We start from the raw sequence: 25,796 nt of genomic DNA on the forward strand, positions 1-25,796 counted from the left end.
TACTCATATAAACCAAAGCTCCATCTCCATCACTAATGATGACTGTGTGATACAACTGAAAGCTTCAGAAAAAAAGCTAGAAAGTGGGACTCGAAAGCAGTTTTAAGTTGTGAAAATGTTTTAGATGTGAGGGTTGTGTTACTTCTTCTTTTTCAAAAAAGCATTAACTTTAAAAGAGTTTGACCAAAGTCACCAAAGTAAAGGGAAACATTTATTTGCTGCATATGACGCGTGTCAAAACCCCCAGACCCATCCAGACTACTGTGCAATAGCTATCCAACACCTGGACTGGTGCAGAAACGCATGCATGTTTTTTATATAGTAATACTAACGGGAGAACATTCAAGAGTCGCAAACTTATCAGTTATCTGGTGAAGATTTGAAGATCCTGTTCTTTGCCAAGTTTTGCAAAAATTAATTGTGGATTTATTGCTGAAGAAGTCTTGGAGAGGAGAGACTGAGTCAAAGACTGGAACACGGAGACATCACTACAATGAAATCAAATGGGTCAGAAACACGAGCATTCAGAGGACAAGATTATCTGAAGCACTTTATTTGTAGGTCAAACTGAGAGTGAAATGTCACTAACAATCCCTCATTGAACTACAACAAGTACAGTGCTTTACGTCAAAGTTGAAACAGGAAGTGGGTCTTTCAACTGTGATGGGTGTTTGGGTAGTCCTTTTACGCTTCAACTTCTCTTCCAAACTCTTTTGACCAAACTGTCTGATCATCCTACTCATATTTGTGATTTATTTCTAGCAATGTCACCATGTTCCCAGATCTGGGCTTTTAACTTGCAGAGTACAATGTTATTATTTCAACTAAGATTGATGGACAAATCTATGAAAAAAAGACAGAATATGAAATAAACTCCATTATCCTTAAAGTCAAGCATCAGCTGTGTGATGATCTTGCAGTTCAAGTGGTAGGACTTACTCCTTTGACAGGTGGTGCCTCTGTATCCTGGAGCGCACTCACAGGTCCCTTCATCTGGAGAGCAGGAGGCTCCGTTCTTGCAGTTACAGGGTAGGGAGCAGTTTGGGCCCCAGCGGCCCTGTGAGCACACACTGTCACAGTGGATACCTACTCGCACACAAATGCAAATACCTTTCAGTGTATTGTGTACAGAATGCATACAAAAGTGTAAACAGAGTACTGAGCAGTGGCGGGCCGTCAGGGCCTGCAAGGCCTTCTCTGCTGGCCTAAACAGAATCACAAAGCTGTTTCTATTTTATAATTTTTCTTAAATACACTACATGTATTATAATTTATAAAAATATTTTCCCCATTATCTTATGTTCTCATTGCACAGCTCCTGTCTTCCTCAGTTGCTCTGCTTCCAGTGCAGCTTGTTGTAAGTAGAGCTTTTATCCAATCAGATCTCACCTCTGTGTCTCGAGGTAAGAACAGAGGCAGAGGCCTGCAGACTCTCACCTGCAGCCAGTGCATGTTAAACGGAATGGGGATGATATTGTTGATTGTCATAGTGTTCAACCAATCAGATCTTTAGTTTGACATGTTGGGCGTATTCTTTGACGTGTCAGCGCCTGCTAGACGGCCTATAATGACATCAGCATTACATGCTGCTCAGTGTTCATCTGTAGCTTTCCCGCTAGGTGCAGTGTACTGTGATTGGTCAGTGGGCGAGCAAGTGACTATCGTGAAATGAAACTTAACAGCTAGCAGAGGCTGATGGGTAGTGAATCACATCACGTGATGCAGCTCAGGCAATCAAAATGCATTCTGACTGAGCGAGCTGCACCATGACAGAGGGTGCTGAGCCGAGGAAAGACATTGCAGAGCAGTACGTTCAACGTTCAAGTTGTGAAAGTAAAATCCGATGATAATCTCTTTGGGTCACAGCTTGTCATTAAGGAATGACGGTGGATCCCACACCAGACCAGCTGAGAACATTATATTTTCCTGAATGTAGGCTTTTGCATTTTCTAAATGCTCTAGCATTATTCAAACGACTCGTACCGAACGGTTTAATACGAAGATGTACATACCGGTAGTTAGAGCGTTAAAAATGAATAATAGCTGTGGCGCCACAATGTGGTTATAAGGTGGTATTTCAGCTGCAGGACAGCAGTAAAGGCCCAGGTATAAAATGCACGGCCCGCCACTGGTACTGACCCTAACCTTAACCTAAAATAAACACAGTCTGAACCCTCAAAAAGGCCTTTGAAGAAATGAGGATGTAATCCCCCCGAAAATGTCCAAATATGTCCGCACTTTGTTGGTTGAAAAATTGTACGTCCTCACTATGTAGTAAGTACAAGAATACACAAACACTTCGACACACTTTATCAACAAAGATCAGCACCATAGAGTGCAGGAAGTCTGTAATATTTTTGGTGTACTGTAAACTTAAAATATTTAAACAGACTATGAGAACATTGATACTGTATTAGGCCTTACCAGTCCATCCGGCCAGACAACGGCAGTGACCAGTAGAGTGGTGACATCCATCAGCATGACTGCAGTCACAACGTTCCCTACAGTCCAGACCATAGGTGCCATCCTGAGGTGGAAGAACAATAACCATCACAGGTCCATTCACGTTTAGACTTTAGAGAGAAACTTTATGCTTTTAAATCCTATTTTACTTCCACAGCTTCCTGTGTTCTTACTGTACAGGGCAGTTAATGTTCTTAAAAGTGTACAGTATGAGATCAAATATACCAGTCCCAGTATCTATAGCCTCAGAATAACCACAAGGTGTCTTTCACCCTGAAAAAAGTGTGATGCACAAAAATGTTCGATGCTTGTATGGGACTGTATTTAGGATTTGTACAGGCTGCAAGAGTGGATAGAGAGAGTCATATAGCTTAAACAATGGCACACTAGAGAAAAGTAAGAACAAGAGAGTGTTTGGGGAAAGTGCAGTCCCCTCTACATGCCAAATGCCCGGTTTCACAGCTGTTGGCAGCTGCATTACTACAATTATTCACGGAAGTTTAATTGATTCTTTTCCGCCCCCGCATTCCATGAAGACTCGCCATACTCTGCCTCTGATTGGCTAGTACCTGGTGCCCTCTTTGCAGAATTTGTGAGGTTTATTGCTAATGAGCAAGATTGGTGGAGGGTTGGCAGAGTAAATGATTTCAACTCAGATGTCAAGATGGCAGCCCCTCTTGTATAGTGCTCTCCTTTATAATTACAATGTCCTTGATTGTGGGAGAAGAAAGTAAAACTTTTTAATTTAAATTTTATGTAGAGTAAGAATTAAACTTGATGTTAATCTTAATGTTGATAAGGCTTTTGAAAATATCAACACCATCAATAGCTGTAATTTGTAGTGTTGAAACAGACAAAAAGGATACCAGTAGAAAAGTGAATTTCAGTGGACTAGAGCTGAGATTTCCTCTTTCACCTGCAGACACTTATTAATATTGATCACATTCAAAATCTATGGGAGCATCTATGTCTTGTCACCTGGCAGTGGAGTTCACACCTCTCTCCTCTCCAGCCTGGAGCACAGGTACAATGACCGTCCAGGGCGTTGCACGCTCCTCCGTTCCCACACATACAGGTGAGGTTACAGCCCAGACCCCAGGTACCACTGGGGCAGTTGATGGAGCAGTCCACTCCATGCCACCCTGATTAAACAATGTCAGTGAGATTTAAACATACCCTGAACTTCGGTAACAGTAACAGTAGCAAGCATCACAACCATTCAGTGTACCATGAGGATTAGAATACACATAAGACAGTTTCCCTGAAAGAACGGCGAAAGCTAAAGTCATCAAGCTCTGATTTAAACAAGTAGACTGCAACCGAAAGGTTGGTTTGAAAAGAGTCATTGTGTTTCATCATGGAGTCATTCCACTAAGCCTTTTACGAGCGAGTCATTCAGGAAAACAGAGAGAATCCACAGAGTGGTATGGTACCCTAAAGGCTGTAATAGTAGATCATTCTCATTTGTTGTGAATTAATAACAGACTTTTAAGAATAACAATTTTAGTTTAAAAAAAGCACACAGCATGAAATATCTTTTCACATTATTGACATAATTACATACAAATACATTGCACAATTACATTTCAATATGTTTTTTATATGCTCCCCTCTCTTCCTCTCAGCTCACCTGGTTTACAGGAGCAGGATCCGTCCACAGGTGAACACTGAGCTCTGTTCTTACAGTTGCAGCTGGAGGAGCAGTACACTCCATGTGTCCCTGCTGGGCAGGGGACTGTACAGTTGGGACCCTGAGAGGGTCGACACAGAAGATGAATAGTTAGAACTGTCAGTTATATCACACGTCCTCTCAACGCATAGCTCCGTAGCACTGAAGAAACATGATCAGTTCATCTGCTGTATTTGACTAAGTTACACCCACAAGTGCCTCAAAGTGGTGCGTTCCACATTTATTTTTCTTGTCTAGTCGTCACATAATTGGACACCTTTTGTGACAACCAGTTCTCCAGCGGACATCAGATGTGTTTAGCAGATGTGTGACACATCTGCAGAGCTTCTATATGTGCAGCAGAGCTGGACGGTGAGGTACTGTGTGCTTGCTCATATCAATTAACCGTTGAACCTCATTCTGTTGGTAGAAATTAAAAGCAATATCAAGAGCGTGCATCAAGCAGCCAGGATGAGACATCTGTTTTTGTCACAATTCATGTTGAAGACTTCTGCTATGAGAAATATGCTGGTTTTCCCCAGCAGTAATGTCTCCACGACAAGCACTACTGTGATGGCTATAAAAGTGCTTTAAGCAGATACAGTAAAACAATGAGGATTTGTCTGCTAGGCCTGAGTTCAGAACAACACACTTGGAAATGGTTGTGGTTGTGTGTGGTGTGTACATCTGAACATGAGGTTCGATGAGATTGTTTCAATCAAATAAAATTACCTGATAGTTAAAATAATAGTTAAACATTTTGAGAAATAGGCGTATTTGCTCTCCTTCCATCTATCTGTGTGTCAACTTAGCATTAGGACTGGAAGCTCTGCCCAAAGTTAACACACCAACACCTCTAAAGCTCACTGACTGATACATTGTATCTGGTTTATTTATTCCATAACTACAAAGAAAAAATAACTACTTTTCTAACAACAGCGTTTGCTGATCTTGCGATAGTTCTTCCTGCTGCCACTCGACGTCAATAAAGAGCTGCATTCTCACTGATAGCACCTTTGAGGTGTACTGCCATGCACTGCCATGTTCAGTATTCGACCGTGCATTCGACACGGTCGACCATGCCATACTCCTAGAAAGACAAAAAATCTGGGTGGGACTCTCTGGCACAGCACTTAACTGGTTTGAATCCTACTTGAAGGGCCGAGAATACTTTGTGTCTGTAGCTGATTACACATCAGAGCTGACTAAAATGACATGTGGTGTTCCCCAAGGCTCAATACTGGGGCCTCCTCTGTTCAACATCTACATGCTTCCACTAGCTCAGATTATGGAAAACAACAAAGTGTGTTGTGATAATTATGCAGACGACACACAAATCTACATAACTATGTCACCAGGGGACTATAATCCCATACAAGGGCTGGGTAACTGCATTGAACAAATCAACAACTGGATGTGCCAGAATTTTCTTCAATTAAACAAAGATAAAACAGAAGTAATTGTTTTCGGTACCAAGGACGAACAATTAAAAATCACCGCTCAGCTTCAGTCACTGATGTTAAAACCCACAAACCAAGCCAGAAATCTAGGTGTAGTTATGTATTCAGACCTCAACCTGAACAGCCATATCAAGACAATTACAAAATCAGCCTACTATCACCTGAAGAATATATCAAGGATTAGAGGACTTATGTGTCAACAGGATTTGGAAAAACTTGTCCACGCATTTATCTTCAGCAGACTGGACTACTGTAACGGTGTGTTTACAGGTCTCTGTAAAAAGTCCGTCAGAAAGCTGCAGCTGATTCAGAACGCTGCAGCTCGAGTCCTCACTAAGACCAGGAGGGTGGACCACATCACTCCAGTTCTGAGGTCTTTGCACTGGCTTCCTGTCCAACAAAGAATTGACTTTAAAATCCTGCTGTTGGTTTACAAAGCACTGAATGGTTTAGGGCCAAAATACATCTCTGATCTGCTGCTACCTTATGAACCATCCCGACCCCTCAGGTCGTCTGGGACCGATCTACTTTCTGTTCCCAGAGTCAGAACTAAACATGGAGAAGCAGCGTTCAGTTTTTCTGCTCCACATATCTGGAACAAAGTCCCAGAAAGCTGCAGGTCTGCTGAGACCCTCAGCTCATTTAAATCAAGATTGAAGACCTTTCTGTTTGCTGCTGCCTTTAATTGAACCACGTTCAATTAATATATTAATCAATTTTCTGCATTTCTGCATTTTATTTCTTACACTGTTTTTTAATTGTTTTTGAAATCTCCTTTTCTTTTGTCTTGTGTTTTGATGCTTTTAATGGTTTTATGTGAAGCACTTTGAATTACCTTGTTGTTGAAATGTGCTATACAAATAAACTTGCCTTGCCTTGCCTTGCCTATTAGTGAAGATTTTCAGTTCCTAAAGTAGGCTATTAGTGTCTTCTGGCCTTGGGTTGCTGGCAAAGACTTGCCTCAAGGGCTTTGAGCCAGGCGACGTGCCCACAACCACACGCCTCATCACACATATACTGTATAAGCCTCATGAATTAACATGATAGGTGACCTAAAGCACATTGTGACATGACAGAAACTGGTTTTTACCGTGAAGCCGGGAGCGCAGATGCACTCTCCGGCCACACTGTGGCAGTCGGCACCGTTCTGGCACTGGCACACCTGCTGGCAGGACTCTCCATAAAATCCCGGGGTGCACGTCTCGTTGCAGTACAGTCCTGACCAGCCAGGCTGACACGTACACTCCCCTGACATCGGGTGGCAGCTGGTGAAAAGAGAGGAACATATAGTTACATTGTACTTCATTCTTGTTTCGTTATTGCTCATACTGTAGGCCTATTATTGCCTGTCAGATTCCTAACTTCCAGTACCTGAATCTTTTTCAGGGTCTAAAGGGTGATTGTGCTTGAAACAAATGTGTTTGTACTTGTCGGCACACAAAACAACACGTGCTGTCTCATGCCATCCTGAATCAACAGATCTCTGCGACAGGTAAACTAAATATCCTGCATTCCAACAGCATTGTAAACAATACAGACTCGTACAAACAGATTTCACCCCACTTGTAACAGCTAAATTAAACTGTAGTATCTTGGCAGCCACTTTGAATCAGTGAGAAATAAATGAAATTTAAGTTCAGCATAGTGTCTCTACCACCTGATAATCACCACCTGATAATCAGCTCATGAGAGATTCAACGTCTGACCTGGTGCCTCATACGTCGCCTACACTCCCTTTTACTGGGTTTTCCGGCCCTTGCTGCCGCCAGCACGACCAAATAGAACTCTGCCTGAAGACACATGTGGGGTTTCACTTAGTTTTTCAAAAGAAAAGGTAATGAAGTAGATCACTGGGTGAAGTGCTTGTCAGATGCTGTTGGACTGACAAGAACTCTGTTTGAAACATACTGAGGCCTGAAGGATAATGATGTTGTTGTTCAGATCATAGGCACCGAACATGCCTATCAGGCTCAGGTCCAGGGGGCCCAAAGTGAGGCCCCGTGGCCTTCGCCTACAAAATGTCATTAAACGAGACAATGACCAACAAGTTAAAGACTCAAAGTGACCACAAAGAAACATGAAACGACTGCAAAGAGACACACAATGACTACAAAGAGAGTTAAAATCACAACAAAGAGATGCAAAGCAGCATGACGGTGAGTATCTACTTGGCACCATAGACTGTATTTAAGTAGTGGACGTAGTCATCGTGACGTCACCCATTGGTTTGTTGACTGATGTTTTGAAGCCTTAAATTCGGCAATTTTGACATCGCCATCTTGGATTACGGCCTTCGCCATGTTGTTTTTTTGGCAACCAATGAATGGAAGTTACCATATTTGGAATGTGGAGGAATGACAACGAGACGGCGTATACATCTCTGGTAGCGTCTGCAACCAGAGATGCATACCCTGTTTTATGGTCTGTTTGACTCTAAATGGACCATAATTTACTAAATGAACATCATGCTGTATTGAAGAAGACTTCAAACTAGAGATTGAGACCATAAACTCATGTTTACTGAGGTAATAAATCAAGAGAGAAGTAGAGTAATTTCCTCATAGACTTCTATACAACCAGAGGAGTCGCCCCCTGGTGGTCACTAGAGAGAATGCAGGTTTTAAGACACTTGTGCATCGGCTTCATTGACAGAACCGGAGGTTGCCGCCTGCTTGACACACATGATATAGCTACACATGACATAAACAAAAAGGAGGACACCAAACCTGAGCTCACCACTTTATACGTCGAAATGTCTGGAATCTAAACCGAACCACAATATTTTGTCGAGACTCGTGAAGGTCGTTCTGGGAAGCAGAACTCTAAGAGAGGCTCTATTGTTCCTGAAAAAACTGGAGCAAAAAAACTGTGCAGGTGTAACTGACTCTGATTCTGAAGGACTCTGAAAGTCTCCATGCCAGCAGGGTGGAGATTATCTGCAGTAACACAGGTGGAGCCGGCCTGTGCTTGTCAGTGATTGTGTTTGACTGACAGCTGGCCCACCTGACACAGCACTCCCATTGAGGAGCAGCAGGACAGCTGTTCTCTGCAGACACATGCAGCCCCCAGCTGTGCCAGCCCAACCGATCACTGACTACTGGCCCACAACGGTCAGCTGTCTCCAGGGTCAACCATCAGAGCGACAAACATATACAGACAACACATGAATACTTCTTCCTGACAACATACAGATTGGAACACTGAGCGTCATTTTTTGGAATATTACAAGCTGTTTTTCAAGATGTTCAAATTAGAGAACAATCAATTGATCTCACCTATTATATGCAGGTTAAAGTTTGAAGACTATATACTTGCATACCTGCGTGTGTTCTGGGCGTAGCACGGACACTTCCTGTCACACCGGAGGCCGTAGCGTCCTTCAGGACACAGCCGGGCGTCGCACGTCTCCCCTGTGTATCCTGGCTCACACAGACACATCCCGTTGGTGTAGTTGCACTTGCTGTTGTTTTCACAACGACACGTCTTTGCACAGCCAGCACCGTAAGTACCAACCGGACACTCGTCCTGGCACCTGTTCACAGAGAGAGACACAGCGGTGGAGGTGATCAACAACTTGTTCACCCAAGAGAATGAAACACCTCTCTATGTCTTATTGCAACGGTTTCTTTTTTAATTATGTAATGGAACATGTTTTGTTCATATGGGATGAATATGCTTTTGGTGTATTGCCCCGCATATTAAGTTGACACATTTCTTTTCTTGACAATGATTTTTTAAGATCGGAAAAAAAGTAACTGTAAAGTAAAACCTGTAAATACAAACGCCTCTTCACATGTCAGCAATAAAAAAACATTTATTCGCACTGAGATTGGCTGATGGACACTCATGCAGAGTATGCATGTCAGAGTATGCTATTTTCCTGACACTGGTAATACATTCAATGAAAAATGGTGTCATTTTTATTGTGAAGGCAGCAACAGCATGTGGTAAAGATTAGACAAAGACATGAGTGGGTCAAAGTGTCAAAGTCAAGCATGCTCATTCACCCCCTGAACTCCGTACTAGGAACCAAACATTAGGAATTGACCTCTGGGGTCCATGAATATCCAACTATGACAATGCAGATATCGATATATAGACAGCATCAACTATCATCAAGATCATCAACATTCATCATAGAGATATAAGATAGAGAACTTTGCTGCACGTACCAACTAAATAAAATACATCACCGTCCTCTGTCCGACGGTGAGTGAAGTAAAACACCACACACTGCTGACTGCAGTAGAAGGCTGTGTGGTGGTCCCACAGCTCTCTCTTAATCACAGTCATTGCTGGAACAGAGAGCTTCAGCTAATGTGGCTGCAGCTAAGCAAAACAAACAGTGTGGAAATGAATGGTCTCGTCATTTAGAGCAGGCAAGAAGAAGAAAAAGACATCAACTCAATTGTGTTTTTAAGTACTTCAAGATTTTTTCTGAACCTTTACTTTGCAGTTAACTTTGTATTCTGTATTTGTATTTTTTTTTATCTTAACGCCCCATTTTATCATCCACATTCTTGCAAAGCACTGCCAAAATGCAGTGGTGCCCCCCCCCCCCCCCCAAGTTCCATTGGGTTCGGGTGTGGCACGGTTAACCCAGTCCTCAGCAGCGCCATACTGTGACGTTCAGCTTCCCTGAAACCCTCATTTACTTATGGAGGGGCTATTCCTGTCTCGTCCCGGGTCTGCTTAAGTATATGGTGTGTGCTCTCTGATATTGCTAATTATATGGGCCTGAAGCCCTGCGTGGCGCTCTGCTGAGATCTGTCAGTGTAAACACCGACTGGGCTTCCTGGTTTGGTTTTTCTCTCAGCTCTCTGGAGGATGTGGAAGAGTTAAGCAGACACACATGATCTGATTTGGATTTTTGTGTGTGTTTGCGTGACTCTTCAGCATGTCATAATGAGGTCAACACAAGTTTTACCATCTTCTGTAAGGGCAATAAACTGATAGTAGGTTTTGCACTTAGCATCTTAAACTTTAAAGTAACTAGTAACTAAAGCTGTAAGATAAATGCAATGAAGTAGGAGGTACAATAATTGCCTCTGAAATGTAGAGGAGTATGAGTTGGACTATCGAGTAAGACAAAGTGTGAATACTTAAGTAAATTAGAAGGAGCTCCAACTTGAAGCTAAGTACCCTACAGTACTTGAGTAAACATACTTAGTTACTTTCCACCACTGAACAAAAGTCTGAGTAACTGGTCCTGGGTTTGATCCCCTCTAAGCCAACTCTCCTCTTACAAGTGCAATGACTGTATTTTTGCATATAATATGCAGTTTTTTAAAAGTTGCATACACTATGCATATACTTTTTGCATATACTTTTGTACTTTATTTTGCTGATTGGGTGGGCGAAATAAAATCTTCAATTATCTTTTTTAATGGAGCATTGTTGCTGAGACTGCTTTGAGTGGCGGATAAATCCATGCGTATAGTGCTTAAGTATTTCTAACAGCAGGATGATGTATGTGTGACTGAGTCAAAATAAACTACACCCACTAGAAAGATTAAAGGGACAAATCTTGCGACACCCTTAGCCCATCCTTACAGGGCATGCTTTACTTTGAAGGAGCATTCAGACAATGAATGGCTGCTGCTGCTGTGGCTCTCTGTATTTTGAATTGGCATATAAGTGATGGTGGAAAACTATGTTGAATTACAGGGACACATTATTCCTGTGTGTGATTGCAGAAGTGGCATTCATTGTTTTATTCTCCAAGAGCATTCAAATGCTTTGCTGTGAGATACGTTAGAATTATGATAGTTTCTGTTTTTGATTTCTTTCATCTTTGTCCCAGTAAACTTTTAACAGCCCACACCATCTGCCTCTGGATGTAGATTATGGTGCTGTTTATTCACATTGTGTCGCTCTGCACCATTCAGACAGAAGTATGATTTTTCAAAGAAGCTTTCTCATTTTGTTGATCCACCGTTGTCATTCTTCACTGTAAAGCATTCACACAGCATGGAGACGCCCACACGGTACGTATGTGTGCACATGATTTGTGAGTCATATATGGTCTTCACAAATACACAAGGAATGAATAAGTGCCAAAAACTGCAGTTCTTCTAAATGGCCACATGAAGCCGGCTCCAAAAACAAGTCAATCTCCATAGTCTATGATTTGAACAAATGTGAAACAATTTTACGAATAAATACATCTTTGACATGACAAAGACAGCGCAGTCAGTGAGTTCGAAGTAAAAGCTGAAGGCAAAATATGAAAATGCTTCATTAAATAACATCTAATCAAATGGGGAAAATGCCTTTGCGACTTTGAAATACGCAAGAATGAGCTGATAAGCCTGGTGCCCGTGTTTTCCACCAGCACCTACGCATGCGTCATTAGTGTGTCAGCGACCGTGGAAATGGTCCACACACAAATGTTACCCAATCCCCACGTGTTTTCGCAATCTGTAAATATTCGCAAAGAAATCATCACAAATATTTTGAGACATTTATATGCGTATGAAGCTTTTCAAAAGCATCTATGCACTTGAGGTGGGAGGTGGGACATATGTGTGTAAAATACTGACATTTATTGAGTGCCTTGAAATTAAGCTATATCACTAGAAACTGCTGCATACTGTAATATTGTAAAGGTTTCTCTTACCGTTCTCCTGTGTACCCAGGACTGCAGAGACACTGTCCAGTGGACAACACACAGAAGCCGTTGTTATGACACTGACATTCTTGGGAACAGTTTTGTCCAAATCTCCCCTTTGGACATGGCTGGCCACACACTGTACCCTGCACACAGCAAAGACAACAGGAAAATACACGACTGTTGATCATGTGAGCCTTAACACCTTCAAATCTTCAAATACATGTCTCTATGTTTTCTAAGACTGCTGATTTGTGTGATTGTGGATTGTGATTAGATATGTTGAAAATAGATGAATTCATTTTTCCTATTCATTAATACAGCTCCTGTATTCTGTATTATAGTATACAACTTCAAAACCAAACAGTTTAGAGCTCCTTTCACATTATGACCTCAAGGTATTGACATAGGAGACTGATACGCATGTATGTTGCCTTTCTTAATAAAGCTGTTGTAGAATCTCTGTGAGCCATTTAAAGGGGCAGTGTGTAGGTGGTATCTTGCGGGGTGGTTACAGATTGCAACAAACCCCTTCGCTCACTCCGCCCTTTTCAAGACTGCGGTAAGGTGAGCTGCCGAGTGCAAAACCGGTAACGCCATTCGCCTCATTCAGAGGACATCCATACCATAATATAATACTTTAGGAGCAATGGAAGTCAGACGGCAGCTGGTGGAACCACAATTATGCACTCTAATTCTAAGATGATGAAAACACAACTATTCTTAGTTTCAAGTGATTATGCACTGATAAAAACATATTCCTTTTCTGCTGATAGATCCCCTGAAACGCTACTCACTGGCCCTTTTAATGCATCAACTATTTTAAAGGAGCCGCTTTGACTCACCTCGTTCCTCCGGTTCAGCTCACATACTAGTGTGTTTGAGGATTTCCCAGGTCTTGTACACCTCCATTATTTCATGCTCACTCTGCTGCTAAATTCTTTGAGGCCCACTTCTGACTTCTGTCGTGTAGTATATTAACAATATTGCACACTCTCAAAAATGATCACTGGGAGTATACGACGGACAACAAGCTCATTCTTCTAATGAGCTCAACCAAAGGTTTGGGGGTGCGTGGGCCTACCATCCATCCTGCAGGACAGGAGCACTCTCCAGTCACATGGTGACACACTCCTCCATTCTGACACGGACACCTCTCCTCACACTGCTGCCCGTGTTTACCTGGAGGACACAGGTCTTCACAGCTATGAAAGAAACCAAAACACCATTATCCACACCGTTATTTGCCACTTTTAAAGGTCACATATGGAAGTTTTGTTCATATAACAATCGTAAAACTTGCTCGAGGTGTGGTTAAGTGAGTGTCACATCACTTATAGTTTTGGTTCCAAATTGCAATTAAATGGTAAATAGAGCTGCCATTCACCATTATCACTTCATTGAGTATTATCTATGCCATGAGATTATGTATTCAGCTGTATGTGTGTGTGTGAGACTGTCTAATGATCTAATCTCTCTACTGGCTAATCTAACACACTACTGGACCCATCAGCCTAATATTATTTGTCCTCATTTATGACTGTATGCGGAAATTATAAATTCCTCATACAGAAGTTATTTGGATCTTCAGGTCCCACCCAAAAGTTTTGTGTCGCTTCACAATAACTAAACAGCAGCAAAGTTCTGCTGTTTTACCTGGACTGCATTTAGCCTCTGTGTGGTGATAGAATGTATTCTAGTAATGTATTCATGTTTTGCTGGTTCATAGAAAAAGGTGAGCTCATACTGAAGGCAGTGGAGAAACTGGCTTTGGAAAGACATTTCTCATGCATCTTATCATATCCAGGGACATAGAATACAAAACGGACTGCGACCCAAGCATAACAGCTGTTTCTCAATGAGCTTTTACTATAATGACATTATCGGAATCAGATTCTCACACATTCTGTTCTCTGACTTACAAAGCTCCAGTGTATCCTGGTGAGCACTTGCATTCTCCGGTAACATGGTGACAGGCAGCTCCGTTCTGGCACTGGCATTTCTGCTGGCATCCGTTTCCGTAGGTGCTCACTTCACACTGGGCCTCGCAGCGCCAGCCTCGGTACCCAGGAGTGCAGATACAGGCTCCGGTGATGGGGTTACACAGTGCAGAGTTCTGGCACTGACATCTGTTACTGCAGTGGGGACCCCAGTGGTTACTGTCACAAGCTGAGGGGAAGATGAAAGAAAAGAATCAAGATTTAGTTCATCTTGTTTTACATGTCTCATGGCACAAGTTAGTTCTGATTGTTGCCAACCTTCAAGAGGGGAGAGCTGCTCTTATGATTGCTTACTTTGTTATCCTTGCCTTTTCCTATGAATGTCCAGCTGCAGTGTTTTTCAAAAAACAACTACTAGTTAAACTGATAGATGAACAGATACTGATATTGGATATCTGTATCGGTGACACCCGGCCATTTATATACATTATACATTTATATCTATGTAAACATCTATCTATCTATGTACATTTATATGCCTAGTTATAATAAATGTGTTTGAAATACTTGGTTAAGTTTTGTTAACAAAAGTACTTGCTTATGTTTAGGAAAAGATCTTGGTTTGGGTAAAAACAAACGATGAAAGTGGTGTTACTAAAGTACGTAACGTGACAAATAAGTCAACAATGAGTTCTGGTTTCACAGGACATGAATAGCGGTCTCCTGGGTCCTGTGCTTTTAAACCCACCCGTCCACCCAGACCTCCTCTCTATATGGCCTTTGTCACTCTTTATACTACGTAACCTGTCCTGGCTCATGATTACGTCAATTACATACATACTGCTTACGAATAATAATGCATTACTTTCTGTAGGTATAGCTACAAACAGTGTATGACAAACGACCTGATCTACCACCAGACGAAGAAAACATAACATAAAGACCTTCTAAGTTTATTTATCCTTCTAACAATCTCTTGTAGTGATTCCTTTTCACTTTTAACTCATGATGCAAGTGCAACAATGATCTTAAAGTGGCTCCGGGACAACCTTTTACAACTGGTGTTGGATCTGCTTCCAGAGGAATCCAACTGTGAATACTGCTTGAAGGATGCGGCTGGTGTTAAACACAGTATACTTTATAGGGGCAATAGTTGTTTATCTAGGTTAAAGGTTCTTATTATTTTCCTTATTATGAACCCATAAAAAGACCCCAACCAACAATTTGTTCGTTCTTGTCTCAAAACTTTCGGACTTCCCTATTCCGCCTGTCTGTTAAAGGCAATGCTAATGTAGTCAGTCTCCAGAAGCTGGATAACACAAAGCTATTTCCTGCAACAAAATTAAAGTTATTTTATTCTAAGACTGCTCACATTCATTTGACCAAATATCCAGGGTAGGGCAATCATGCTCTTTGAACTGAAGACAATAGCTAAAAGCAAAAAAACTGATGTTGGTAAAGTAATCAATGCTTTTATTGTCTTCTCACTTGGACTACGGCAACTCTCATGAGCTAGTTGCTCGCTGCCAGCTCATCCAAAATGTTGGTGTTGTTGGGATTTTAACAAACTCCAGGAAATCACCTTGCCTCTTTGTGTTGGCTCCCTTTGGCTCAACATTTTCCTGATAACTTTCAAGGCTTCACTCGGTCAAGCTCCAAGTGACATTGTTTACATCCATTATGAGCAACAGAGCAGCCTGAACCAAATTTAAGATTCGCCTCTGAGCCGTGTGCCACCACATTATCAACCATCAAGCTCTTGAGGCTGAGACCGAAGCTGGCCCCTCATCACTAACATGAAAACCATCTGATTCTACAAGTAGCCATCTCAATGACTTTCAATTACTGTGTGGCCAGGCGGGCTACGACCTGAACCCACCTCATTAACCTTCGGCTGTTGGATTTCAGCCTTAATCAGACCTTATATACATGAGCAAGCGCTGCCATGTGCCTGGCCTTCCCATCACCGCTCGCAAATCGTAGCTTCACCATGTGTAACCACAGTAAACTGGTAAATCTGAGAATATGTTGTTTAGTTCTAGACGTCTTTCATTATGTCACGTCATATCTCACCACTCAGGGCCTGGCGATGACTGGGGGCTAAATAGGAGAGAGCCAGGAAGGTTTACAGCGATTGCCAGACCTTTCATTATGGGACTCTGCGTCATTGGAAGTCTATATTAAGTTCAGGGGAAAGTGAGAAAGACAGAAATTGAAGGTTTAGATAAGGACTTTATAACATATACAGTGTCTTTTATTGTAGCACAGTTGTCAGCTTGCGGTTTAACAGGTCATTAGCCACTAAAGGATCATTCCAGTTCTTTTTTTAACTGTCTCTTTTAATAGTTTTCGCCAACATTTGTATTGGTTGTGATAACATTGCACACCCCAAAGTATCTGATTGACTCATTTCAAGGCACCAATCAATGCACAAACTCAACAACCTCAGACATCAGTCATATTTTGGCTCCAATGCTAGATCTATGCTTTGTACTACAAACTACAAAGACGCTTTAAAAATGGTCAAAATATGTACATGGGAAAGTGAAACAAAAGACACCCATCTGTTCAAAGAGAAAATGCGGTCTTGTTTACAACCTTTGTCTGACTGCTCATGTTTCTGATCCATCAGACTTGTAGTGATGTCACTGCGTTAACAAATCTCAGTACCTAACTTGGGCCTAAGCTCAAGAATAGGAAAAGTCAATTCAAAGGATTCTTTTTTATTTCGGTTGACCAACAAACTTCTGAGCAAACTTCATCCGCTGATGAAGACAGTGAGAGTTTTGAAAGCACCGGAAAAAGCAAGTGGAGCTTGAGTTAAGATTTTTGTTTCTTATTAGACTACTTTTATTCCAAGGTCAAGAACACGGTTCACTCTCAAACTTCTCATGTATACTGGGATCATTTTGGTGTTGCACAATAGATAATCTGAGAAATGTAATTTTCATTTGTATCCAAGATGTGAACCTGTTGCCGAGAAGTTTTTGTCAACCCTCATTCCAAAAGCTTTTATCTTTACCTTCATCTCAATCCATAATCAACAGCTGAGTTTAGCTCTCCAGAGCTTCATCTCTGATCCTACTAGTACCATGCGTCTGCTAAATAAATGTTGTATGGGATCCTGCAGGCAGTGGCTGACCTCTGCAACTGATTGTGGTTTCACTGCTCTGACTAGAATAGTCAGAAATAGCAGCTGCGGTAAAAGGAAGCGATTACAGTGACGTGTGTTTGTGGACTGATGTGACTTTCTTTCTGGATGTGTGAAGAGAACAGATTCACTGTCATTTCCTGAGCAACAGCAGCAGAGGTAGAAAACGTAAAGTGAAGTGAAACAGTTTTTTGAACCACATGATAGGACTATTACTAAAATTAAAGGCAAGTAAAGACCACAACTATATAAAAAATTAGACGCACCTAAAAATGAGACGCACCTAACCCTAACCCTAACGCACAAACAACCTATGATGCTGTATATTTATTGTTCAGGTTTGTCATCATTTTGTTTGCGGCCTGGTATCAAATGCTTTTTGGACTGGTGGCTGGGCCCGCTGAGCTACATTTTGAAAGCTGTCGGAATGCAAAGAAATTCTCATCAAATATCACGAAAAATGCTTCTAAAATAAATTGTCTATGCTAGCTTACAGTTAATCTTATTTATCATAGGTTTTGCTCTCTTACATTGTTGTCAGAGGCCACAATTATTCAACCAAACAGTGCCATAAATATATATTTGTGTTTAAACAACAATATATTTATTTTGAGTTCAAGGTCCTCTCCTCTCCTCCATGAACACAGCCTGGTGTTTATGTGCCCAGCCTGCTGAGTAACACAACCATCTCCAGCCATTCCACAATTCCAAAGTTGTTCAGGCTCCTTTTATTCCTCCCGCATTAGCCTGCTTCACTCTGACCTGATTAAAAAAAGCCTGCAGTACTTCCTTTTCCTCAGGCGGTCTGGCCCTGTGTGACAAACAGTGGCGAGGGCCGAGGGGGAGGTTTCGGGGACAAAGAGGAGGAGATTAGAGATAATAAGATGCACACGTAAAACCCCTCCCGCATTCAAATCTGCCATCCTGGTACCTTTGTGAAACCTGACCTAGATTGAAGAAGGGCCAAACTCCAGGAGCTCAAGGCTACTCATCTGCTTGCCGAAGAACAGACTGTTCTCTTTCATCGGCCTATTCAAGATGAGCGAACAAAAAACGACTGCACTGTGCCAGGGTTTGGTCACAAGGCTGTGTCATTATCCATTGCAAAGAATAAGAACTAGAAAGACAGTGAAACTTCTGCATCCATATTCTTTTTTCGTATCCATGCAGACACAACAAGTCCTAAAAATGAAAACAAAAAGCTTGGTCACACCGAGGGAGATCTCAGGGGGGAAAGGGTCAGTCGAGAAGAGAAAAAGCCCTGAGCCTGTAACTTGAGCTGCCAGTTGTTGAGAGTTGGCTCGGCTCTGACTGTCCACACTGGGGAGGGATTGGGGCCGGGATGTTTTTCCCTCTATTTGGTGATTACCCAGTCTACATGGCATGGTGCACTCATGGGAACAGAAAACGCCTTTCACACTGATACGGTGGATTCCCAGTGAGAAAAAACATCTGTAGTATTCCTCCAGTTTTCAGCTGAAGGGAAATGTGTGTCCTCCTCCGGATTTTTATTGTCACTATAAACTATCTCATTATGCAGTGTCTCCATGAGGAAACCTGATTTTACTGTAAATGTCCTTCTTTAAGATGCACTCCTTAATTTTGTTATAGTTCCGAGAGGCACTCAAAAGAGAAAAATGTCCTTATTACTACTTATTATCTCTAGCTAAAAGGCGAACTCCACTAGTTTTACACATCACGTCAGTTTGCTTGTCATGGTTAGACAACAGTTATATGATGCCTTCTGTGGCTCTGTAGGAGCTTTGTTAACTCTGAAAATAACTCGAATGATGTCATAGTGGTGTCAGCTTGGGCTATAAAACTACAAATTCATGAGAGAAAAGTGTTTTAAAAAGACATGAGATTTTGTGTCCTTTAAAAGTGTGAAAAAATAAAACTCTGTCATACTATATTCATTTGAGTAACAATTTCAAAACTCATCTGGCTGAAGAAATTACTCAACTTCTAAAATACTAAATAAAGTAAAGGTTTGACACGTGTAACATGTTTGTTAAAAACAAACAAAAACATGTGATACTGAGTACTAGAAGATTCACTACTGTATATTTGTTTGTAATTATGTATTTATTTACCTCACAACAATTCATATTTAAGAGAAAAGGTGCTACAATAAAAATTGCCAGAAACAGGCCTCATTCTGTGGTTTATTTGGTATAAAATCATAATGAACTTATTACTTGGACAAAAGCTAAATGAACAGAATGTAATGTAAAGCTGTTGGGCATTAATAACAAGGATGAGAATCAGAAGCGGAGGGAACATAAAAAATGATAAATGTGTGAATATCACAGACAAACTACTTGCATACCTGTAAAAAGAAACAGAGCTTCTTTATTCTTTTTCCATCTGTGCTTTGCCGTCCTGCACATTTTTGGTTTCGTTGAGTCACAATAATGTAGAAAATCATTGCATTTTAAATCTAGAGTCCTACAATAGAGTGTAAAATATTTACACAAGATCTGTTAAAATCATTTAAACACTGCCAGACTGAACAGTGATCAGGGACAGGAGAATAGGTGTTGAAAGAAAAGAACTGAGAATGCCAGAGTGACTCAGAGAGACGTTTGAGGGATTAAAGTTCACATGATCATAGGAAAAATAGGAAAACTAAGAAGTTGAAAATTAAAATAGGTAAAAGGGGAAGATTTATTGATTTGTTTTTCTGACATTTTCTGATTTATTTTCTTCTTTTTGAAACATTTCACGAATCATTTTACATTTATGAATACTTTTTGGAAAATTTTTGCAGTTTACAGTATCCCGCAGCTTCTGGGGCTCAGAATAAGACCATCTTGATGAAGACCAAAGAGCTGAAATCTTTATAATGGAAATAAAGAATGGTATATTGGAGAAGATTTGTTCAACTTTGATGGACTCATGTTGAATAAAGTCACATACAAACTGTGATGTGAAGACTGTTATCAGGTCACAAAAGCATGACAAAGTGAAGAACTGTGGGTCTATTGGGTAAAACACATCTTAAACAGAGACTCTATAAGATATACAGTACAACACTGTATACTACTGTATACAGTGTTGTACTGTTTTCTTCTTTGCTATATTCTCAGAGCTGAACTTTAGGCCTCCTGAGCAGCCTGTGTTGTTATCATGTGTACTAAATCACAAGCTCCAGCGCCCCAGGTTATTTCCTACCACACAATTTTCTCCTCCTATTATTCCTGCTTCTCCTTGAACACAGCCTTCCCCCATTTCCTGTTCTTAGCCCTCAAATTGATCCTCAGACATATTGTTGGGGCCCACTGACCTGTAAAACACAGTCAATGCATCCAAGTCTTTTTTGTGGCTCTTGAGGAAATTAAAACATGTTACTGAAGGGGATGGTGAATGAACAGAGGCTGAATGAAGAGACTGACCCGATAGAACTACATTCACTGCTTTTCAAAGAAACAGACAGTTTTCCCCTTAATCCAACATTTCAAATAAAAACATATGGATCAAAGCAATGCTATGTTGCTGTGTATATTGATATATGTTTCCTCCTAAAGACACAAAACATTGTATACATTCAAAATACTGAGTATTTACAAGTTCAGTGCCATTGAGCCTGTTCTCTCATGACTGACTGAGAACATCCCCCTCAGGACCTGAACAACACATCAGGCAGTGGGAGAATCAGCAGCTTCTCAGCCGTGTATCACACACTGACCGTGACAGAGCACAGCTCAGGTCTGTGTGGGCTCCAGCCTGCTATTGATCTCTGGACTCATACTCCAGAGACAGTGGTTACTGGGAAGGAAGAGATTAAGTGTAAGAAAAAGGCCCAGGAAGCATGTATTAGTCACCATATAGGATGATGCCTTCTCTGTATCTGTTTTGATGTAGATTCAGAATACCTAATGTTTAAACTTGGTTACTTAGTAACCAAAGGGTCAACATATGATAACCTGGTTGAGTTAGAATAACACTGTATTTAGGCCCAATGGGAACGTTTGATGAGGCTCAACATATTCACCTTAATGAGACCTTAAAGGTAATGGTAAATTAACTGTACTTTTATTTCTCTTTTCAAGTACTCCGACCACTTAAAGTACTTTAACACTATATGTCATCATTCACCCATTCATACACTGATGACAGGGGAGGGAATATATGGTTCAACAGGTTCGATGTACAGAGCCAAACTGACAATCAATGTAAATGCTAACATCCAGAGATGTCACGTTCATGAGAATTGCCCGGACGGGAGGTCACATGACCTTCACCTTTGACCACCAAAATCGAACCAGTTCATGCCTGAGCCCAGGTGGACGTTTGCGCCAAACTTGAAGGCGTTCCCTACAGGCGTTCCTTAGATATCATATTCACGAGAATGGACCGGACGGACTGACGACCTGAAAACACAATGCCTCCGGCCACGGCTCTGACAGCCGCAGAGGCAGAAAGAAAAAACTTCATTTGAGAGTCCTTTTTTAAGATTTACGTCTTTATTATGAGTCAATGGGTTTGGAGCTGAGAGAGACAGAAAGTATCTGGATTATGTCACACAACGCTGTTGAGAGAAATTGTTGCAATCAAACTTCAACTGTAGACCTGTGAAATTTGGGGGGGACATGGTTTTGGGAAACTGCATGTGGACATAACACATTAGAATAACCCAGAGTTAACCCAAGTTAATCAGGCCAAAAGGGACATTAGGTATAAAGCATATGGACAATATGGAAAACTAGAAAATGCATTTCCTGCTGAAAATGCGTTGGAATGCTGAAAACTGAAATTAATTGCAAAAACATTGCTGAAAATAGATATCCAATTCAAAAACAATTGCAAAAAGCTTAATAATTCAAAAAGTTGAAAGATTACAAATATGAAAAGTCATATCACACCTCTCCTGAAAGAGCTGAACATTTTGATATTCGAACGGTTTCTGTAGCTTAAAAGAATTCCAGCGGTAGTAATATTTGTTGTAGTAGTAGTAGTAGAAGTTGTAGTTGTAGTAGAAGTATTATTAGCAGTATAAGTGTCAGTAGCATTTGAATAAGTACTAGTTGTAGCAGTATTGATATTTGTAGTAGCAGTAGTAGTAGAAGTTGTAGTCGAAGTATTAGTAATTATAAGAAGAAGTAGTAGAAGTAGTAGTATCAGTAGTCGTAGTAATAGCTGTAGTAGTGGTCGTAGTATTTAATAGAACAGTAGTAGTAGTAGAATAAGTAGTAGTAGAAGAATAAGTAGTATAATAAGTAGTAGTAGTAATAGTAAAGTCAGTTTTTGAAGTAGCAGTAGTAGTCGTACTAATAGCTGTAGTAGTATTAGTACTGGTAGCAGGAGTAGCAGTTGTGGTATAAGTAATAATAGTAGTGGTAGTGGTAGTAATAGCAGTAGTGGTAGTAATACTATTTATGGGAGCAGTAATAGCAGTAGTAGTAATAGTAGCAACAGCAAAAGTTTAAGTAGTAGTAGTAGTAGTAGTAGTAGTAATACTGGAAATATTAGCAGTCGTAGTAGTTGTCGCAGTATTAGTAAGAACATTCATTATTTCAACAAAAAAGCCTAATTTTGAGTTTAACATTTAAATACAGTTAATCCATGAGGCTTTTATTTTGAAAGGGTGGGACTGGGTGGGGGAGGGAGGGAGAGAGGAGACAATCATAATGTTTGACACATAAACAGAGGTTATTAAATGACAGGCTTCATCACAAGCAGTTCAGTTAGAATTCACTCTCTGGGGCTTTTATTTTGAAATGGGGTGTGGGGGAGAAGGGGAGAGGAGACAGAATCATAAATCATAAAAATCATTTGTGTTAGATAGCCACAAACCGGTTATTAAATGACAGGCTCATCACAAGCATTTCAGTTAGGATTAATTTTGTGGGGCTTTTATTTTAAAGTGGCGTGTGTGTGGGGGGGGGGGAGGAGGAGGGTGTAGGAAATTTGAGTGTAGAACTGTCTGTTAAGAAGTTATAATAGAAATGTTTAATGATTCATATTTAAGAATTCATAATTAGTCATAATCATAAGTGTTTTGGAAATGCATAATTAGGATAAGCATGAAAGTGTTTTCGGATTAGTAGCTAGAAGTAGAATTTGTAGACATGAAGCTTTTGCCAAAAGTTGCAAAGTCTTATCTTTTATATAGAATATTTATCATAGAAGGGTTAAGCCATAACAGACAGTCATTGAATGTATTAAGAGCGTAGGGACAGAGAGACTTTTAGACAGGTGATTACAGAGCACACCAGGGAAAGGGTCCTGGGAGTTAGCCAATAGGAATTGTGATGGACAAAAGGGGAGGGGTTTCGAACTGTATGTGGGTGGGTTGAATCAAAGTCTTTTTCTCTTGCTCGCGTTAAGCTTCGAGGGGACATACGTGTCTTCTGCGAAGCTGAGGGGAGTTTTTTGCACGGGTTATATTGTTTTATATTCCATAGAAGTAGTGTACTTCACTGTATAATTGTATTTGCTTCAGTAGGATTAAATTCCTTTTAATTGTAAACCAGTTTTGGTAACGTTATTGCGATGCGGCGCAGCTGAAGACTGCTGTACCGCGTGCCCACAGGCTCGCTCTCACTGTGGGCCAGATTCCGGCCTCCACAAGGGGGGAAAGACCTCTAAAGATCCATAAGGCCCGAATGACTGTCTGAGAGAGACACACACAGAGAGAGAGAGGGAGAGGAGTGTATGTGCGTGTGTGTCTGTGAGTCTGTGTGTTTATCAACATCACTAATTGGCTCAATCGTGAACACCTGTGTGCCTGAAGCCATTTCATGGAGATAAAACAGGGAAACACCTCTCAAACAAATCATCAAAACTCCCATAACCGTAGCTCCTATTGCTCCGATATGAATAATTGAGAGGGAGGATGACTTGAGAAACAGATCCTGTAAAAATTGTGTCTGTAGTGTAAAAAATGTGGCTGAACTGGCAATCTAGAAATAGGGTACCGTGTTCTGTGGAAGATGTTTTTGAAGCAAAATTTAACATTGGTCTCTATGGAGCAGAAAGTTGGGTTTCCTCTCAATTAACGGCTTCTGTGCCAAATGTGTAAATCTGGGATTTCACAGTCATTTGTCTACGACAAGGACAATATTAGCTACTTTTAAATCCAGAAATGATGCATGAAGAGTGAAGCTTGTGGACACAGTGGCAAAACACGAATGTTTTTTTCACAAGAATCTCAAGCTGCTCTTCACTCTAGCGGTGACATCACGCACTCTAAGCTGCGCAATACACACCCATTATAAAGTCACAAAAGGGCTGAAAAAAGCTTAATCATTCAAAAAGTTTAAAGATTAGAAATATGAAAAGATATAGCATACATGTCATTAAAGAGCTGAAAATTTTGACAGTTGAACGGTTGCTGTAGCTTAAAAATGAAGGAGAAGAAGAGGTGGGACGGAAGAAATAGAAGTTGAATAAAGATTCGAAGAACAATAGCTTAACAATGCTTAACAGCATTCCAACAACTAAGATGGGATGCAGCAGCATGACCTCGTAGTTCCAAAATCACACCTCTTATTTCTGTGATAAAGCATCAAATTTACAAAGTCAGACTTTCATTGAGTCCCTATGAACAAGAGAAACATTTTTACAGTGTGTGTGAGGGCAGACAGACAGTCCGGGCCTAGTGGGGCCCAGGGGAACCCCAGGGCCCAGACACAACAATAAGCCCCTTTATTACAAGCTGAAACTGAAGACAGCAGAGGCACACCCTGTGGGCTCCTCATGCATATCGTTATAGAGGCCTGCATGGAGACACATTCACAGGCTCATAAGCAAAAGCAAAAATAACCTCCCACACACACTAACACTGTCTGCAAGCTTCTAGTGCTAACTTGATCACCGTGAGAATATCTTCTCCACTTAGGAAATGGCTGATAGGAATTCTCCAGAGTTTAGTATTGCACTTCCATGACGAAAAGCAAATGTTCAACATCAAAGCAGCAGCAGAGGCTTTGCCTGATATCAGACAGACAAATTTCCCCTTGGGGATGAATAAAGTACATTTCTACTATATTCTATTCTAGATACCACTCGATGGAGTGGGGCAAGCAGACGCTATGTGTTGATTTGCGGCCCCGAGTACAAGTCACACTGCAACAACACTGGATCCTAAATTTCTTCCTTGGTAAACGCCTGCATCATTCAAACTCAGTGCTTTTCATTACACTAACTTATGTTTCCTCACATACTCTCCTTCCGTGACCTGTAAATTGTTCCCACTCCGTCATGGCTCCCCATGACGTATGAATGCTGCATCTCTATGTGGCACACCTTTACACCTTTACATCTTTCTCTGCTAGTTGCATGGAAGGAGCTGCTGTTCCAGAAGTACTTTCCCACTGTAAAATCCTGAACATGGGAACACAGGAGCCTCCTTAAAATTAAAATGATACTACAGGTTTATTTTATAACGAATCAGTCATGAGAACACTCATGAGTCTAAGCCACAATTGTACAAGGCAACTAGAAAATATTTCCTGCTGAAAATGTGTTGGAATGCTGAAATTTGAAATTAATTGTTGGA

The 25,796-nt window shown here is 41.0% G+C and overlaps 1 protein-coding gene across 3 annotated transcripts in view; it reads right to left on the reverse strand.

Moving 5' to 3' along the window:
- Nucleotides 1-25,796, reverse strand: part of megf10 (multiple EGF-like-domains 10) — a gene marked incomplete at its 3' end in the record, with an annotated part of 68,524 nt that overhangs the window by 19,463 nt on the left and 23,265 nt on the right. For all 3 annotated transcript variants that reach the window (XM_079289094.1, XM_079289095.1, XM_079289093.1), the window contains exons 5-13: nucleotides 14,125-14,371; nucleotides 13,287-13,407; nucleotides 12,212-12,348; nucleotides 8,912-9,124; nucleotides 6,683-6,857; nucleotides 4,094-4,214; nucleotides 3,442-3,605; nucleotides 2,425-2,527; nucleotides 940-1,086 (exon numbers count right to left, since the gene is read on the reverse strand). In XM_079289094.1, the coding sequence (XP_079145220.1) occupies nucleotides 940-1,086; nucleotides 2,425-2,527; nucleotides 3,442-3,605; nucleotides 4,094-4,214; nucleotides 6,683-6,857; nucleotides 8,912-9,124; nucleotides 12,212-12,348; nucleotides 13,287-13,407; nucleotides 14,125-14,371 (1,428 nt within the window). The remainder of the gene's footprint in view (nucleotides 1-939; nucleotides 1,087-2,424; nucleotides 2,528-3,441; nucleotides 3,606-4,093; nucleotides 4,215-6,682; nucleotides 6,858-8,911; nucleotides 9,125-12,211; nucleotides 12,349-13,286; nucleotides 13,408-14,124; nucleotides 14,372-25,796) is intronic.

This window comes from Melanostigma gelatinosum (assembly GCF_949748355.1).
Source record: "Melanostigma gelatinosum genome assembly, chromosome: 18".
NCBI lineage: Eukaryota > Metazoa > Chordata > Actinopteri > Perciformes > Zoarcidae > Melanostigma > Melanostigma gelatinosum.